The sequence below is a fragment of the Phanerochaete carnosa genome (genome assembly GCF_000300595.1).
Source record: "Phanerochaete carnosa HHB-10118-sp unplaced genomic scaffold PHACAscaffold_1, whole genome shotgun sequence".
NCBI classification, from domain to species: domain Eukaryota; kingdom Fungi; phylum Basidiomycota; class Agaricomycetes; order Polyporales; family Phanerochaetaceae; genus Phanerochaete; species Phanerochaete carnosa.
In genome coordinates, this window is record NW_006767628.1 from 482,551 (window position 1) to 501,471 (window position 18,921).

Sequence of the window (18,921 nt, forward strand, 5' to 3'; positions counted from 1 at the left end):
CAGGCGCATCGCCTCGGGGCCCCATCAATGTACAACGTAACGCATACAGGCAGCGTACCTGGTAATGGTCACCTGAGCCGTCTCAAGTACACGACTCAACACATCGTTCATATGACATTAGAGGCCGCAGGCTCATTGGGATCAGGCCGTTTAAAGGCTTTCACTGCGATAGTATCAGATATGTGCTGGCAATGTCCTTAGTGGTTGAGGGTCCGGTCCTAAGGACCGGTCGGGACCGGGACTTGGACTGAGACTGGACTGATCAGGACTGGGTATGGTCCAGTCCTACATCAGTCCGGTCTTGGTCACAGTCCTTGGTCCTAGATGGCGCTGGGTGCTTTTAGGACTGGTCATGACCAGTCAGGACCAGTCACAGACCAATATAAAGTAACAAAAATGCAGCACCCAGAAAGCAGCTTAGCTACTGGTACATGTATATCTTAGTAATTTCTGAACTGCAACCATGCCCTTGTAGGCTTGTCCAAGTACACAGCCAGCTTAAGCACAGATTAATACATTTTTAAAAACTCTTTTTATGATTTATTCAAGTTTGGATGCAGTTACTGCACATAATCAGCTAAAGCCATGACCACGGGAAGATGGAGCCTGAGCGTAGAGATAACAAGGCTCTCAAGGATATGGAGGTTTTATACAGAAATGCTGAGAATGATGAAAGTGGTGCATGATACCCTTCTTCTCTATTTAGAATCCAGCCGCGTGAGCAGAGCATTGTTTTCTTTGCTGAATATAGTAATGTGCAGCCTTGGCTCAAAGCTTGCAAGCCCAGCCCAGAAAAGCCTGACCTGAGCCTGGCCTGGCAGTGGGCTCAAAGCCAGGCTTGAGTCAGTGGGCAGTCTCTGCTAGTGTGAACTCATCCTAAGCTTGGCAACTTGGGCCGGGCTCAGGCTCAGGCTCAGGCTTGGGGTCAGGACTTAGCCCAACATTGCCATGGACCCAATCCTGGGCTTTAAGCTCAAGCTGTGCCTGCATATCACTAGCTGAATATTTGTTTTGATTTTTAAGTGTACAGTGTTCACCGGTGCCTTGTGTGCACATTGTTTACCTATATTTGCCCATATACAATATTGCCTTTCATTCATATGTATGACATAACGTGAAGTAGCTGTCTACCTGCCAAATACCTCTCTTGAACCTTAACAACACAGACCACAGCTGTGGCTATTTTTTTGAGCCCCTGCCTTTGAGTTCATCAAATATTCAGCCATGTCAAACACTTCCTCAATATCAGACTCTATGCAACAGTATTTCTGTGATGCCTTACAGTACATAAAGACAGTCTGGCAATGCATGAATGGTATATAGCACTTCTGAGATAGGCATCTGGTACACTCTTCTGGCCTTCTTGAGACTCACACACTGTCTCCTCTTTGACTCATTAGGCTGAGTAGTGTGGTCTCAAAACTGATTTGTCCAGAAATTAGCTTAGTATACTGCTAGTCTACCTGTACATGCAGTTCAAAATCAAAATTTGTTTATTTGTGCCATATTTATCAGGGCAGGACTGGTCTGAGCTGGTCTGAATCGGTCTAAGACCGCATTTGGTCCTAGACTGGTTATGACCGGTCCAGGACTGCATGGAGGACTGTACAGGACCAGGACCCAGTCTTGGTCCGGTCCTGCACAAATAGATGCTGGTCCTTGACCAGTCTGAGTCCTGGTCCCACCCAATTTTTTAAAAAGACCGGACTGGACCGGACTCTCAACCACTAAATGTCCTTGCGACTAGCCCCAGTCCTTCTTAAGTTGATAAATATACAACTGTACGAAGACGCGCATTTTGATGCTTTTTACGATATATCTCATGCGCGTAGTCATGTGGGGACTCACCAGGTGGACAACATTTTGGCAGCCCAGCTCGAGGGTCGAAAAATCTTGGAGAAACAATCAAAAACAGAGGATGATCCTGCGAGAAAGCGGCAACGTACCGCTATACAAGAAGAAATACTACTATTGTAGCATGCTGGCATGTCAGTTTAAGGCCCTCGGTGGGCTTCCGCATTGAGGTCGTCTGGGGTGAGTGGCCGACCGCACGCGCAGAAGGCCGGCCGGCAGGATGGCCGCGCTCGAGGCCACGATACGGACCAATGATCCGTCTACAGTACAATCAGTAAGCTATATATGACATAGAAAACAAAAATGCTTACGCTCGTAGGAGAGAAGTTTTGGGACGCGAGAAGTTGAGCCCTCGCTACTGGCGGCTAGTGGCGAAAACGGGTTCCCGGAGATAACCGCGCCACAAAGGGATGAATCACGTGTCTCCTGCAGAGCTTCATCGAATGGACCTGGACCACGACTCTCATGTCCAAAGACTCGGCACCCTACTTTTGTTGCACACCTGAGGAGATTCTAGCCCGGCACGGACGCTTGGGCCTTGGCGCCTTACTAGGGTCACGAGGGCCGGCCGAGATTACTTGGGCCACGGTGTGTTTCGACGTCAGGTCTAGCATGGCCAGATTAGACGTTCGTATCCGTGACGGCAGTGCTCATGCACTAAACGCCAACGTCGCTTGATGTCAGGGCATCGGCTTCTCGATGGCCAGGTCAATCCAGCGCTTTATAGGACTCGGTCGGCTCGCTTCGCTTTTAGACTCGTCCATCGACCCACTCCATTCTGAGTCCTCGAGTTACCCCGGTGAGTCGCTCATCATAGAATATGACAGTGGAATGGGACATTTTGCAGGCTATACTCTGAGCGCGCTGCGAGAGACAGACACTGGGATGGCCACCCAGCCCAACCTGGCCGGCGCTGCTTGTAGCGCGTTCGGGCAGGATATTGCAAACGTGGCCCCGCCTACGATTCTGGTACGAGGTGAGAACATTCATTTGCTTTCTACAATAGCATGGCAGGCTGCACGTGGACATTTTGACACTGCCAGTTCTCAATTCGCTGTCTCATCTTCGGTAATCGACCTTCCAGGAATGCCGACTTCCATTCACAAAAACGGCTCTGATACCGTCTTCAACTGTGAGCCTTCCCCGTTTGCGTCCTAGGTCACACGTCGCTCTGAGCCTGACGCATAGCCACTGTTCGACACCCGGATCTCTTCTCTTCCCCCCAAGCCCATCCCGCCTATGATCTCCACCGCCCTCGACGGCTTCCCGCTAGTGTCAGACGACCAGTATCTTCGACTCACATCTGCGCTCCCGCTCGGGACGAACATCTACGGCCTAGGAGAGGTCGTCGCGAGCAGCGGCTTCCGCAGGGATGCCAGCACCGACGGCGGCGTCGGGATGATCCAAAACATGTGGGCGCGGGACGTTGCTGATCCTATCGACCAGACCGTGTGGGTGTCCTTCCTTGATGGCGAGAATTGTACGGCTAATTCGTCTCCACAGCCATGGTTCGCATACCATCTACATCGAGAACCGCTGAGAACGACACCGGGTCCGCCGTGAAGTCTCTCACCGCATGATCCCAAACAATGTCATTGCACATCACCGGCGACTTCATCGGCCCACACGCTCCAACGCGCGCGCGCGCGACGGACCTTCGAGCGGGATGTCCGCGTCACACACGTGCCGCACCTGTTCGCGCGTCTCAGTCAGGCTGAAGTGGCCTCAGCTCGGCGGCACCGGTGGAAGCCGAAGCTCCACACTGGCTGCCATGTCGACAGGCCTACGAGCGCGCCGTACTGTTCGATGACTTCCCGCGGGCTCGGGCTGGCCAACTAGTCGAGGTTGTGCGTTCCGCCGGTCAGGCGGTACTCGACGAGCGAGACCGACGAGGAAGGCAGCGTCAGAAGAAGGATTCGGGGTCGGCGGAGCCGTGGAGGCGATGAGTGTATATCTGGACGAGGAGAGGATGGTAGGGCACCTGAAGAGGAAGACGCCGTGCGTCTGTAAACGTTGAGGAGACGCGCACATTTATTCGTGGTGCTAGTTTGTCTCTCCCTCTCGACGCCGACGCTGGTCGTCGCGGTACTGATGGTGTCTGCTGCTTCTCAGAATTATGCGCTCTGCATAGTGCTCTTTCCAGGTCTCCAGCGACGTCGCCAACTCGCGTTCGGCAACGACGTCGACGCAGAAGTCGGGTCTGACTCGGACGGTAGATATTGAGGCGGAACAGTCGGAGCCGGCCCCTTCATTTTACCCTGGGCAGAACGGCGTGGAAGCAAAGCGATACACCACATATCGCTACATCTGAGATCAACCATCTTCCGGACTGCGCAGAACACAACCAGGCTCGCACAATCGACCCCATATAGCAAATACTCTTCATTGCAGGCCGCTTGTGACCGATAAATATACACTGTCACCTACGTCCAGGCCACAACACGCTCACCGTCCGACGTTATGTCTCGCCTTCGCAACTCGAACAGCATGTAACTCCGCCCCAAACACAACAAGTGTCCCGGGGTGTTTTGTGTTAGCTCCGCGTCCCAATGATATCTGCTAGCATGGTAGTAGCCCGGGCATTGCCTGCGCTGACGACTTCAGAGATCATGGTGCGATTGGGGGCAGAGCATAGGCGAACGACCTAGGAGCAACGTTCGTCTTGTTAGCATACCAATGAGCGGGCAAAATGCGCTGACCGGCGTACAGTCTCTGACTTGGTGAGCTCGTCAGCCGGACAAGTCGCTGCGCGCCACAACACCCAATGTACGAGATCTGTCTCGGCGGTCTTCGGCTTGAGTAGTGCGTGCTCGGGACGCATGAGACGATGCTGGGACAGACCGAGACGTAAATGGAAGATGGACGCGACTATTGAGAGAACCGGGACTCACAGCGGGAGTATAGGGAGTCAGATACGCTCTAGCACCAGCAGCGACGTGCACCACGAGTGCAGAACATTTCGCGAAATGTTCGCTCGCCTGCGTGTACCGGCGAATATCTGGCCTGTTCACGCTTTTCAGTATCAATGCGATACATATGGGCGAGAAAGCGTACGCTCATGCATGTCAACTTAAAAGTCTGCCGCGCATAATGAGCCGCGGATGCAATGCAAAACGATGCATGCAGTGCCAGATTCAGAGCTGGGAGACGCATTTTTCTGCTTGCAACATGCCATTTATAAGCCATGCGTGGGCAACTCGTCTACAAGTGGGACTGAGTGTCGCGGTAACCACGATACGGGATGGAAAGGCAACGAGCAATCTGATCGGGGTGGTGAGGCATTGAGCACTCGTGCTAGAATGCTCGACATGATCCATGGTAGGATTTGACCGAGAGCAGCGGACCGTTGTGTTCTTGCACGACTAGAGCTGAGCTGTCTCTACAGCTATCTCTCTATCAAAGTGCATCTTTGCGCACCTTGTCCAGTTCGATACACCGCTCTCTTGTCGCCTCCTTCAGGGCAGTGCCTCTATTCGTGGCCAGCTTCCCCAGCTGCACCCTAAATTGGGATTGAGGGGCAGGACTCAGCTCTGAAAGGGGTACATATATGATCCGTAAGATGCGGTCACGTAACAAGAACCATCGCAACTCACTCTGTCCACACTCTGCACGCCAGGCACCCGACAGTGGACAAGAAGATCTTTACTGGAATTATCGATTGCTTCCGAGACGACTGGGCGAAGTATATCGTATGGTAAGGGGGCTGAAATCATCCTGTACGAAACAACGCGGGCTGCAGGTGAGAGTCGCAGTGGCCGAGTAACAAGAAGTTTGCGCACCATATTCAAGGTTTTATAAACGTATGCGAGTGTGCATTATAGTTTATGTTCAGATAAGGGGAGAAGAGGTTGTCGATCTTCTGTCCTGGATGCAGGACGAGTAAGGCCACCGAGGACGTCGCGCGTATCGGCTGTGGTGCTGTGGTATGTACCTGGCAGAGTGCAATGTATCAACGTGGGTCAGATGTCGGAGAACGCATCTGCGTTGAAAGACCGAGGAAGACCGAGATACAAGGAAGCTGCGACTGGTCACGAACAAGACGTAGATAAGCGCCTTAATCACTTTCTCGCCCTTATCTAATCAGTAGCTGATAATGACTTTGACCATCGCGCGTCTACGCGTCTCTGAGTGCTCTGCGCCTGCTCGTTTGAATTCTGCCTTCTGATACTCTGAAAGCCGCGTTGTCGCATGCACTTCGATCTTGATGCAAGTGCCCCGATGCCAATTGTTTGTTGTAAAGACGTGATATTATTGTGGTTGAGGAGCTGGTGAGCACGCCGTTGTCCCTTGTCTCAGCTCTGGCTGAGCCCATCCGCTGGCCTACTGTATTGTGCTTCCAGTCCAGAACAAACCATACTGCGCACGATACCTGGACATCTGTCTCCAAATTCCAGGATTCATCTGCATGCTTCGCAGATTCTATCGCTCGTGAATCATCCTCATTGACACAAACTAGCGCACGCGGACGTTCGGCGGATATGCCCTCTTCCAGCTTGCCCACCGTTCGCTAATTCACGCGGTGACTTCAGACCGGTACAAAAATGTAGCCCCGACGGTTTGTTTGCCAACGACGGCCGCATGAACATCCTCTAGGCAACATCAGAGACCGTCGCGGGTGTATACCGCGCCCAGGATCATCCGGCCGCCATCCGGGTCGTCGAAGCCATGAGCGTCACGCAGGGCAGGTAATCAGGCGTGTACTTTGATGAACAACTGAAGGGCGCAAGGACACTGGTGTGCTAATTTTTGTGCGTGCCCTGACTAGATATTTTACTCTCGCCGATCATTGAGTTCCGCGACTCTAGATGGTCCTCTTCTCCGCGATCCTCATCCACTGACAGCCTGCGGGGCCGTTGCGCTTATGGCCTCGCCAAGCAGCTTGGGGTTCGGCATGCACATCATCGAACCTAGTACGCACAAATGAAGAGGCTTGTTCATCGACAGCCGCGGGTGGCACAGCACACACATTTCGGCGGTGATAACAGCGCCCGCGCGGAGCTCACTCCCGTCGTTAGGCCCGACGCCGCACGGACTTGAATTTGTCTTGCCCTTGACGATCCCGCGGTACGTGCCGATATCTACAGGAGCATCGCCACCGATGAGAATTTGCAGCCGCCAGAACATAGACGCAGACAGACGCACCAATGTAGTATCTTCGCCGTGCGTGATGGACAGGTAGTAGAGCCCGCAGTTGCGTGCGCCGCCGTTGCGGAGCGTGGGCGCACCATAGCGTTCGCTCTGCGCCATCCGCGCGCCAGACGGTGACGTCCCATTTGTTTTTCTGCGCGTTGTGTTCCCACGTGGACGGCCTCCAAAGAGAGCAGATGTTGATGCTGAGCGCCTCATGTAGAGCTTGAGCCGGTCTGCGGGACAGGCCCCAGTGATATCAACGGTGGCCGGCATAGTTGGTGGTGTGCTTCTTTGGAAGAAGAAAAGACTAGCCAAAATTTAGGGGATATGCGGTAATGAGTCGGGGTGCGCTCAGCAACTGTGATGCAATGGCTTACGGAACGTGCAGTAGATCGCTAGCTGTTGCATTCATTGGGCTCAGTATTACTCGACACTCTGGAACAAAAAGACGTATGTATTGGATCATGGTGCGTCAGGATATCGTAGCGAGTCCTCCGGCTGTCGCTCACACGCGCGTGCTTCTCGACGACGAGATGACCGGCACAGAGGTGCTTTAGGCCCGCCCTAATGAGGTTCAGGGCTAGCCTGGCCGTAGGGAGATCAGTATGAAGGGTGGTCGGCGCCGATGATGAGCACCTGTGGGCCACCGTCAACGGACTCGTGACTATGGCTCCGCGAGCATTCTAGCTGACTGGGGTCATGCGGAAGTTGTGGTCCGCATTGGCCGGCCGCTTACCACCTGTACAGTAACACACCTCTACTTTTGTTACGCCGTATTGCTGGAAGAAGATAAATCTCGCGTTGCGTGATGTAAGTCATGCAGGTCATAGATAGGAGGCATCAAGATGATAACTTGGCTAGTGCATGACGCAGCAAAGTGTTGACGTCAGGGCAGGCCTGTCCTCAGAATTTCCGCACCGCAAAGTCTTGGATCACAGAATAAGACTTGGACCACCACGTCTACCCGCCGAGAAGGCAACGCCAGGCCACTCGCAGGTTATTGACCTGGCAGCTAACCACACCTAATATCAAGAGATTTAATGGCGTGACACAGTGGCACACCTTGCATGGACCCCTGACAGGTGACCAGCTAATACAATTTAACGTATGATATAGATAGCACCAGCGGACCCAGAATGATGGTACGATAAGGACCGAAGCACTATAAATATACAGCAAAAAACGAGTGGCATGCGATAGTCAAGACGCTAACAATTCACAGCCTGCGTTCAATATAGCTTGATCGTTCTGTAGGTGCAAAATTTATATGTAGACCTGTACTTGTAATCAACCAACGCTGAAAGCGCACCTATCCGTCGGGCTTTCGCGGAAATCCAATGCCATGCATTTATCGTAACTGCTGCGCCTTATGCGCTATTCATTGATACCTCCGTCAATTCGATGGCGAGATGGGATATCTGCTGAGCAATATTAATTCCCTTTGAATGAGCTCAATACATGGATGATAATCATGATGCACCTACCTTAGGCTGCTGCAGGGGATCCGCATTCGGTCTATCCTGCGGCTCCTCCCCCGCACCCTCTCCACCTTCTAGCATCACTTCCGACCGCACAACATTTTTGTGCGCGGTGGCCAACACGTAAGACGTAGAGCACCGATGAATTCGGAACGAGATTAGGCCCCCAGTGACTCATAAGTGATCACTATCGACGTCGAACGTGACGATATTGGCAGTATGACATGCACAGGAAACGGTGCTAATGCAGATGATAGCTTACTAGCACATAGAAGTCTTAGACACACCTCGCGCATGATAATGGAGAGCGACTTAGAATATACTGGGCCGGCATACTTGGTACACACTGTGTGCAGAATTCAAGCGAAGGAAAGGGAACGATGGAGACCGAGACCAAGAAGTCTTCAACAGATATACAGAGCTTATTTGAGGCCCAAACGGTGCGGAAAGACTCGTTGTGCACAGATAGGTGGCGTGCGCTACAACTATTAACGGAACACGCATTCCACGCAGGGCTCCACGATGCTGTCTGACGCCGGCCCCTGAAGTTAGTTATTCGCAAACATCAGATCACAGGAGAAACCAAGTAGGGCAAGGGAGCTGACTTTATTACCAAGCTGTTGAGGCCCCTACAAGTGAAGGGATCTGTCAGAGAACGGCGAGTGCGTGCAAAAGCGCGGGGTGCGACGTACGGCAAATTGTGGAACAGGACTAGCAGCTGTCATGCTGCTCAGCGCGACGACTACGAGAGCCACGTAGGTGGAGAGTATGGCAACGAGCTTCATCGGTCTATCGAAGAGAAGGTGTTTTGCAGAAGCAAATTGTCGCAAATCTCAAGGGAGAGAAAGCGGTGGATGCAGGCAGCACCTCAGGCTGAGGGCAGCCGCTTAAGTACATGTACATTCGATCACCCAGACGCCCGCCCTTCTCGTCACTGCGTACACAGCTGCACGGATGAGATTGTGGAGGTCAAGATCTGGCAAATTTTGTGATTCGGGGTTTCGTGATCTTGGAGGCTTGATTTTTGTCTGAGATTCATTTGACAGAAATCACGGTTTTGTCCAATAGAGGCATTCAGAGTGTGCGCGCAAAACCAATTCATGGCCGCATCGAGAGTCGCTTCGAACGAAGTGAAACGCGACTGAAGCGCGTGTAGACTTTGAATGCCCCCACCATGAGGGAGTAAAAATCCGATTGCTGGCGGCATGAGGAGCGCATTCACCTCATTCCTAACAATCGATATGTGCTCTATTATACCTATAGCGGGTTTCCTGCATTCTCTCAGGGAGCAAAGATGCTTATCAAAAGATTACCTGTTGGCATGCACCGTAGGGCGGTCGAGAAACATATATGCTTGTATGGGGCTGCGCTGTCTATTATAACATGCAGAAAACAGGTAGCAAAATAAATAAATAAAATCAATCCTACTGCCACCATTCCATGTGCATGGGGCTGCTACAAAATTGATGCAGTAGCACGGGAAGAAGAGGGAGAGGAGGGAGTCAGGTCTGGACGAAGCGGGGTGGTCTAGAAAGCTAGTGTGAAGTGAGCAAAACACGGCGTGCGAAGAGGCCCTAGCCGCTTCGGCGAACGATCACACATCGTGTTAGGGATGTCAAGGTATGATAGAGATGTGAGACAACATTGCGATATGCGCATCAACATTTGCAACACCTGTAACCTCTAACAATTCTTCAAACATGGGTGGTACAGCATGACTAGTGATGTGCGGGCCCGGCTTGGGCTCAAAGCTCGGGCTTGGGCTTGTGGCGACGTCGAGCCGAGCCCTGAGCCCGAGCCGAGCCCGAGCCCGGCCCAAGCCTTGGGCTTAAGCCCGGGCTTGCTCACAATACAACAAGTGTTCCGGTGCTATCAAAAGGGAATGTATTTGGGTGTAGTAGATTAATACTGCATGTACTCACTAAATTATAACCTCCAGAAGATCTACATCTGCGGAACAAGTCGAGTCGCAGCGAAGTCCACGAGCGTGCGCCTACGGCAGGCACCAGATGGTGACGCACAATCGTGCTCGGCGGGAGCCGTTACATCTAAAATATCTACATTTTGTCTTCTATGTGCATATTAGGTCGCTCTCTCCTCATTCTGAACTCAGGGAACGGTAACGGAGCCAGCACACCCAAGCCTGGGCTTCCGGGCCGGGCTTGGGCTTGACTACGCTCCGAGCCCGGCCTTGAGCCCGCTGCCAGGCTTGACTCGGGCCAGGCTTTTTGGGCCGGGCTTGGCGGGCTTGGAGGCTTTGAGGCCCGGCCCGCACATCACTAAGCATGACTTGTTCTCACTAGGTGATATTGGTCATAACTAGGTTGGCGGCTGATAATATATATACATTTAGTAAAATAGCTATACAGGAGGGCAAGGTCAAGCACACTTGCAACGACTCCCGACGGCAAGGGGGCCCAAGCCCCGACGCGCTGCTTCTATATGGAAAATGGGCGCCTAACGCCGCCATCGCTGTTCACCCCACCGCCTGGCCTGCCAACGATGATTGACATGCTTCATTTGACTTCTAACCTCGTATACATGCAATATTAATCGATTATTTATGCTGAAAATGCTCAAATGTTCAGAGTAAGAGGCGCCAGTGCACTCGGAGATTGGTGGTGTGCGGCGGTTATCCGAGCGCTGATAGTATCAGGTTTGGGTTTCTGACTTGGGTCTCGGGAATTTGACCTGAGCCTGCTCGGCAACCGTAACTAGTCAATGCCCGCTTAGCGACTCCAGCACCCTACTTCTGGTGTGCATCTGAGGAAATTCTAGCCCGGCACGGATGTTTCGGCCTTGGCGCCCTACCAGGGTCACGTGTGCCACGCCAGCGTGGCCACTGGCCATGTTAGACGTTTGCACCCGTGACGGCGGCTGCCGTGCGTATGCTCTCGATGCTGACGTCGCTTGATGCCCTGGCATCAGCTCCCCGATGGCCAAGCCAAGCCAGCGCTTTATAAAGCTCGGCCGGTTCATTTTGCTTTTAGACCCACCCTTCGACCCACTTCATTCTGAGCCCTCGGCCTCGCACTGACGATGCTGTCCGCAGTTCTTGCCGCGATTCTGCTGGCCGTGCTCGTGATGGGCCGAGAGCCGTCCTAAGCTCCAACGTGACGCGCCTCTCCATCAGTCTACACTCAGAGCGCCCACGCTTTCGCTCAACGTCTCGAGTTGCCCCGGTGAGTCGCACATTGTATGGAATGACGGCAGCATCTGACATGTTGCAGGCCATACTCTGAGCGCGCTGCAGGAGATGGACACTGGGCTGGCCGCTCAGCTCAAACTGGCCAGCCTTGCTTGCAACGTGTTCGGGCAGGGTATTGTAAACCTGGCCCCAGAAGTTATCTATGATTCTGATACGATGTGAGAGCGTTCATTTGCATCCTGAAATACTATGTGTTTACTCGTGGCAGGCTACATGTGAACATCTTCGGCACTGCGAATTTCCAGTTCACTGCCCCCCATCTTCGGTAATCGACTTTCCAGGAAAGCCGACTTCCTTTCACAGAAACAACTCTGATATCGTCTCAACCATGAGACTTCTCCGTTCGCGTTCCGGATCACACGCCGCTCTGAGCCTGATGCACAGCCCCTGTCTTACACCAGGATCTCTTCTCTTTCCCCCACGCCCATCTCGACAGACAACTCCACTGCCCTTGATGGCTCCCCGCTAGCGTTCGGTTCCCAGTACATTCAACTCGCGTCTGCGCTTCCGCTCGAGACGAACATCTACGGCCTTGGAGAGGTCATCGCGAGCAGCGGTTTCCGCAGAGACGCTGGCACCGAAGGCGGCGTCGGGATGATCCAAAAGATGTGGGTGCGGGACGTTGCTGATCCCACCGACCGGAGCGCGTGGGTTTCTTTCCTTGCTCTCGAGAAGTGCACCATGGCTGATTCGTCTCTGCAGCCATGGTTCGCATCCCATCTACATCGAGCACCGCTGAGAGCGACACCAAACCGCCGTGAAGTCTCTCATGGCATGAAGCAAGTTAATGACATTCCACATCACTGGCGGCCCTATCGGCCCCCACGCTCCAACGCGCGCGACGCGCCTTCGAGCGGAATGTTCGCGTTGTATATGCGCCACACCCGCTCGCGCATCCCGGTCCAGCTGAAGCAACCTCAGCGGCATGAATGGAAGCCGAGGCTCCACATCGGCTGCCACGTCTGCAGGCCTGCGAATGCGCCGTACTGCTCGGTGGCCCCCTGCGGGCTCGGGCCGGACAAGTGAAGACTGAGCGCTCCACCGGTCAGGCGGTACTCGACGAGCGAGACGGACGAGGAAGGCAGCGTCAGAAAGAGGTTGGCGGGGTTGGCGGAGCTGTGAAGGCGACGAGTGCATATCTGGATGAGGAGAGAACGGTAGGGCACCGGAAGAGGAAGACGCCGTGCGTCTGTAAACGTTGAGGAAACGCGCACATTTATTCGTGAGCTAGTTTGCCTCTCTTTCTCGACGCCGACCCTGGTCGTCGCGGTACTGAAGGCGTCTGCTGCTTCTCAGAATCATGCCCTCCTGCAGTGCTCTTCCCAAGCCTCTAGCGACTTCACCGATTCGCGTTCGGCAAGAACATCGACGCAGAAGTCGGGTCTGACTCGGACGGTAGACATTCAGGCAGAATAGCCGGGCCGGCTCCTTCGCTTGGCCTTGGGCAGAATGGCGTGGATTCTGGAAGCGAAGCGATACACCGCGGTATCGCTACATCTAATATCGTTAATGTTCCGAATCACGCCAAACACCACCAGGCTCGCACCGCTACCTCTATATAGCAGCTACTCTTCATCATAGGCCGCTTGCGACCGATAATATACACCTTGTCACCTACGTCCAGGCCTCAGCACGCTCACCGTCCGACGTTATGTCTCGCCTCCGCAACTCGAACAGCACGTAACTCCGCCCCAAACTCCTTAAGCGTCCGGGGTGTTTCGTGTTAGCTCCGCGTCCCAATCCCAATTATATCGACCAGCATGATGGTAGCCCGGGCATTGCCTGCGCTGACGACTTCAGAGGTCATGGTGCGACCGGGGGCAGAGCATAGGCGAACGATCTAGGAGCAACATTCGTCCTGTTAGCATACCAATGAGCGGGTAGAATGCGCTGACTGGCGTACGGTTTCTGACTTGGCGAGCTCGTTAGCCGGACAAGTCACCGCGCGCTACAACATCCAACATACGAGATCTGTCTTGGCGATTTTCTACTTGAGGGACGCATGCTCGAGACGCATGAGACGATGCTGGGACAGACAGAAATGTAAATTGAAGACGAACGCGACCGTTGAGAGAATTGGGACTTACAGCGGGGGTGTAAGGAGTCAGGTGGGCTCTGGCACCAGCGGCGACGCGCACCACGAGTGCAGAGCGTTTCGAAAAGTGTTCGCTCGCCTACAGGCACCGGCAAATATCTGGCATGTTCACGCTCGTCAGTGTCAATGCGATGCATATGAGCCAGAAAGCGTACGCTCATGCATGTCAACTTGACGGTCTGCCGCGCGCATGATGAGCCGCGGGTGCAGCGCAAGCGGTGCATGCAGTGCCAACTCGAAAGATAGAAGGTGTGTGCTTCCGTTTACATCGTGCCCTGTATAAGCTATGCACGGGCAGCTCGTCTATAGGTGGGACTATGTATCACAGTAACCGCGATACGGAGTGGAAAGGCGAGACGTGGAATCTGTTCGGGATGGTAAGACATTGAGCACTCGTGCTGGAACGCTAGACATAGTACACGACAAGATTTGACTGGGGGCAGAGGATTTTTGTGTTGCCTACATGATTGGACGTGAGCTATCTCTACAGGTATCTCTCTATTAAAGCCCATCTTTACGAACCTTGTTCAGCTTGCTACACAACGCTCTTGCCACCGCTTTCAGAATGATGCGCCTAGTTTTGGCCGGCTTCCACAGCTGCAATTCGAATTGCGCTTGAGGTGTAGAACTCGTCCCTGGAAGAGGCACATGTGTGATCTGTAAGATGCGGTCCAATAACAAGAACTATCGCAACTCACTTTGTCTGCACTCTGCACAGAAAAACACCCAAGTGCTGACAAGACGACCTTTATTGGAGTTGATTATCACTTCTGGGACGATAGGACGAAGTATGTCGTATGGTACGGGGACTGGAATCACCCTGTACAGAACAACGCGGGCCGCAGGTGAAAATCGCTGTGGCCGAGCGGTGAAGAGTTTACGCACCATATTGAGGGTTTGATGAACGTATGCAAGTATGCATTACGGCTGATTTCAACCAAGGAGAGGAGAGGAGGTCGAGCTTCCATCCTCGATGCAGAACGAGTACTAGGGCCATCGAGGACGTCGCGCGTATCAGCTGTGAGAGCGTAGCACGTACCTGGTAGAGCGCAACGTATCGACACGGGTCAGATGTCGGAGAACACGTTTGTGTCGAAAGACTAGGGAAGATCAGGATGTAAGGAAGTTGTGACTGACAAGGCCAAACGAGCAAGACGCAGATAAGCGCCTCTGTTGTTTACTCTTATCTAATCAGTTACTGATAACGGCTTTGATCATCGCGCGTCTACGCGTCTCTGAGTGCTCTGCGCCGGTGCGCCCACCTGCTCGTTTTTTGCCCTCTGATACTCTGGAAGCCGCGCTCTCGCATACACTTCGATCTTGATGCAAGTGCCTCGATGTTCATAGTTAGTTATAGACACCTGCCACTTTTATAGTTGAGGAATCAGTGAGCATGCCGTTGTCCCTTGTTGTCCCTTGTCTCAGCTTTGGTTGGGCACACCCGCTAGCCCACTGTGCTTTCAGTCAAGAACAAGCCATCTGTCACACGATACCTGGACATCCGTCTCCCTATCGCAGCACTAAGCTGCATGCGTCGCGGACTCGACCACTCGTGGATAATCTCGTCGACCTAAACTAGCGCACGCGAGTGTTCGGCGGGTGTGTCCTCTTCCAGCTCTCCCGTCGTTAGTTAACTGATGCGGAGACCCCATATTGGTGCCCGAGTGTGGCTCCAGCGGCTCGTTCGCCGGCGACGACCGTGTTAACATCGTCTAGACGACATCAGAGACCGTCGCGGGCGCATACCGTGCTTGGGATCACACGGCCATCTTCCGGGTCGTCGAAGCCGTGGGTGTCGCGTAGGGCAGGCAGTTGGGCGTGCATTTGATGAACGATTGAAGGGCGTAAGGCTACTCAGAGGATGCTGGCGTGTTACTTCTGTGTGTGCGTGTGCTGACTAGATATTTTGCTCTCGCCGCTTATTGAGTTCTGCGAATCCAGATGGTCCTCTTCTCCGCGATCCTCATCCACTGAGTCGTGTAGATATTCTCGAAGCTATAAGCTGACAGCTTGCGAGGCTGTCGCGTTGATGGCCTCGCCAAGCATCTTGCAGTTCGGCACGCACATCATCCAACCTAACACGCACAAAAGAGAAGCTTGTTCATCGAAAGTCGCTGGTGGCACGGCACGCACATTTTAGCAACGATGAGTCACCAGCGCCCGCACGGAGATTACTCTTGTTGCTAGGCCCGACGCCGCACGACCGCGGACTTGAGTTTTATCTTGCCATCGACGATCCTGCGGCACGTGCCAATATCTACAGGCGCATCGCCACCGATGATAATTTACAGCCAGCAGAATATGGGCGGGGACGGGCGCACCAATGTAGTATCTTCGCTGTGCGTGACAGACAGGCGGTGGAGTCCGCAGTCGTGTGCGTCGCTGTTGTGGAGCGTGGGCGCATCACAGCGTTCGCTCTACACCGTCCGTGCGCCAGACGGCGACGTCCCATCTGTTTTTCTGCGCGTTGTGTTCCCGCGAAGAGTGCAGATGTTGATGTTGAGCGCCTCATGTACAGCTTGAGCCGGTCTGCGGGACAGGCCAGTGGTATCAACGGTGGCCTGGACCGTTGGTGGCCTGATTCTTCAGACGAAGGGAAGATCGGCTAGAATTTTGGGGATATGTGGTGGTGAGTCGACGTGCGTTCAGCAGCTGCGGTGAAACGGCTTACAGAAGGTGCAGTAGACCGCTGGCTGTTGCATTCGGTGGGCTCAGTATTACTCGACATTATCGAACAGAAAGACGTACATATTAAGTCACGAGGCGTCAGGATATCGTAGCGAGTTTTCCGACTGTTTCCCACGTACGCGTGCTTCTGGACGACGAGATGGCTGGCACTGAAGTGTTCCAGGCGCGCCACAATTAGGCTCGGGATCAGCCTGTATGAGGATGGTATGAAGGACTGTCGAACATCTGTAGGCCGCCGTCGATGGACTCGCGACCATGGTCCCCGCAAGCGGTCTAGCTGACTGGGGTCATGCCGCATGCGGAAGTTGTGGTCCGCGTTGGCCAACCGCTTACAACCTATACAGGGACCCACTCTGCTTTTTTTTGCGCTGTATTTTTGGAAGAAGGTCAATATCGCGTTGCGTAATGTAAATCGTGCAGGTCCTGGATAGGAGGCGTCAAGATGTTATCGTGGCCACTACATGGCGCAGCAGAGTGTTAACATGGAAACGAGGCTGTCCTCAGGGTTTCCGCGCCGCAAATTTATTGGGTACGTGTTAAAAATTGAGCATTACCACCCATTAGGGAAGACAGCGTCAAGCTACTCACAGGTTGTTGACCTAACAGCCGGCCACACTTGATATCAAGAGATTCAATCGTGCAATACGCCACGCCTTGCATGGTGCCTTGACAGATGACCAGCTAATACAATTTAAGGTATGATATATATAGCTCCGGCGAAATCAGAATGAAAGTATGATAAGGGCCGAGGTATTAGTTTATACATCGAAAAATGAGCGCCACAGTCAAAAATCCAATGGTTCACAATCTGCATATGACATAGCTCGATCGCTCTGTAATTGCGAATTATATATATAGCTGTACTTGGAATCAACCAACGCTGAAAGCTGCCCTATCTGTCGAGCTTCACGGACAACCAATAATGCATTGCACCATGATTGCCGCGCCTTATGTATTGAAATAACCTGGGGAACTGGGGGCGCGGGCGCGTACAACAGCGAAAGGGTGTGTATTGCACGCTCCCGAGGGGCAACGCCGACGGTAGCGGTCCAAACGCGTGGGGAATGGTTGCATGCAAGTGTAGTTACTATATACCTTGAAGCGTGAGAAAGTGAATGCAAAAGTTATGCGTGTGGCACCAATGTGTGCACACCTAAAACATGAAGGTCTGACATTATGCGCTGTGAATTGATGACTCCGTCAGCCCGGCAGCAAGCTGGGATGTCTGTTGAGCAATATTAATTCTCCTTATATTAACCCAATGCATGGATCATAATCATGATGCACCTACCTGCTGCAGGGGATCCTCGTCCGGTCTATTCTGCGGCTCCTTCCCTGCACTGTCTCCACCTTCTAACATCACCTCCGACTGCCCATGCTCCAAAGGCTCTCCAATGTTCCCAATAAAATCGGAGGGGATTCTGAAATTGACAGAGAAGCGAGAGAAATGCCGTGCATCTGAGTTACTGTTTCCTGAGGAGCTGCGCAGCTGGCGGAGATTAAGAATAAATCGTTGCGTCATCACGAGAGGCTGCATATAACAGTGTATGGTTAGTGTGCATGGCTCTCCTCAGGATATGTGAGATTAGTACCATTGACAGGAGAAAAACGTCTGCATAGTTTTCCTGCAGCCACATAATTTGACCCTTCTGGAGTAAGGATGCATATAGCTACTCACAACACGAGTGGCGCTGTTCGAAAATGTTAGGAGCTGCAGGATATTCATGACTAGAAGGGCGCTGAAGAACCATGCATTAGAGAGCATCACTGAGCCATCTCAGTTCATTCAACTTACACAAAATAAAGTGTGCCTGTGTTAGCGTTCCATGAGTCACATTGCAGGAAAGCGAGTAAAATTAATATTGGATGCATACCATCCCGGAGCAGTATAGCAGAAATCGACGAGCTGAGCCTGAGCTGTCGCATCTCTTGGAAGTGCCTGAATGATTTTAGCCATGTCAGCACCAGAACAAGAATGTCGGCAGCAATCGCACTGGCTCTTGTGAGGGCAAGCACTGCATGAATATGTATCACTTGAATGCACGAGTATATGCCAAAATATGACAGACGTACACCTAAGAGAAGTTATCAGGACACAGCATAGCACCATTAAATCCCACAACTCACGCTGTGGTGAGCCCTGCAGAAAAGGTGAACATGCTGCTGCAAGTCGGACCTATCAGGGACGTGTTTTGATCCACAAAAATGCTGTGCGTATAGCCAAACTACATGAAATTCAGTATGGTCAATTTACAGCTGTATGATGAGGGAAGTATGGCGCACAATGTTTGTTACAATGGGAATTGCCCCAAGTATGAGAACAATGGCGGAGAAGAGATGTCGCATCCTTGACCCATGCCAGAGTGCATATACACGCAGAGCGGAGAATACTGCTGACAAGATAGGTCATAGAACCATCGATGCATGGCAGGTGTGCTCACATGGTATCACCATGAGACCTGCCGCAT

The 18,921-nt window shown here is 52.8% G+C and overlaps 2 protein-coding genes across 2 annotated transcripts; both read left to right on the forward strand.

Annotated features, from left to right (window-relative positions):
• Nucleotides 1-2,551: 2,551 nt before the first annotated feature.
• Nucleotides 2,552-3,394, forward strand: PHACADRAFT_203519 (uncharacterized protein; the record flags this gene model as incomplete). The annotated part of the gene is made up of 3 exons (XM_007389688.1): nucleotides 2,552-2,823; nucleotides 3,043-3,305; nucleotides 3,358-3,394. Coding segments are annotated over 3 exons (572 nt in total), but the record flags the coding sequence as incomplete, so codon positions are not given.
• An 8,107-nt stretch (nucleotides 3,395-11,501) lies between these two features.
• PHACADRAFT_189414 (uncharacterized protein) lies at nucleotides 11,502-12,696 on the forward strand (the record flags this gene model as incomplete). The annotated part of the gene is made up of 4 exons (XM_007389689.1): nucleotides 11,502-11,543; nucleotides 11,596-11,644; nucleotides 11,693-11,787; nucleotides 12,055-12,696. 4 exons carry the CDS (start codon nucleotides 11,502-11,504, stop codon nucleotides 12,694-12,696), a joined length of 828 nt encoding a protein of 275 aa, XP_007389751.1.
• Nucleotides 12,697-18,921: the final 6,225 nt, after the last annotated feature.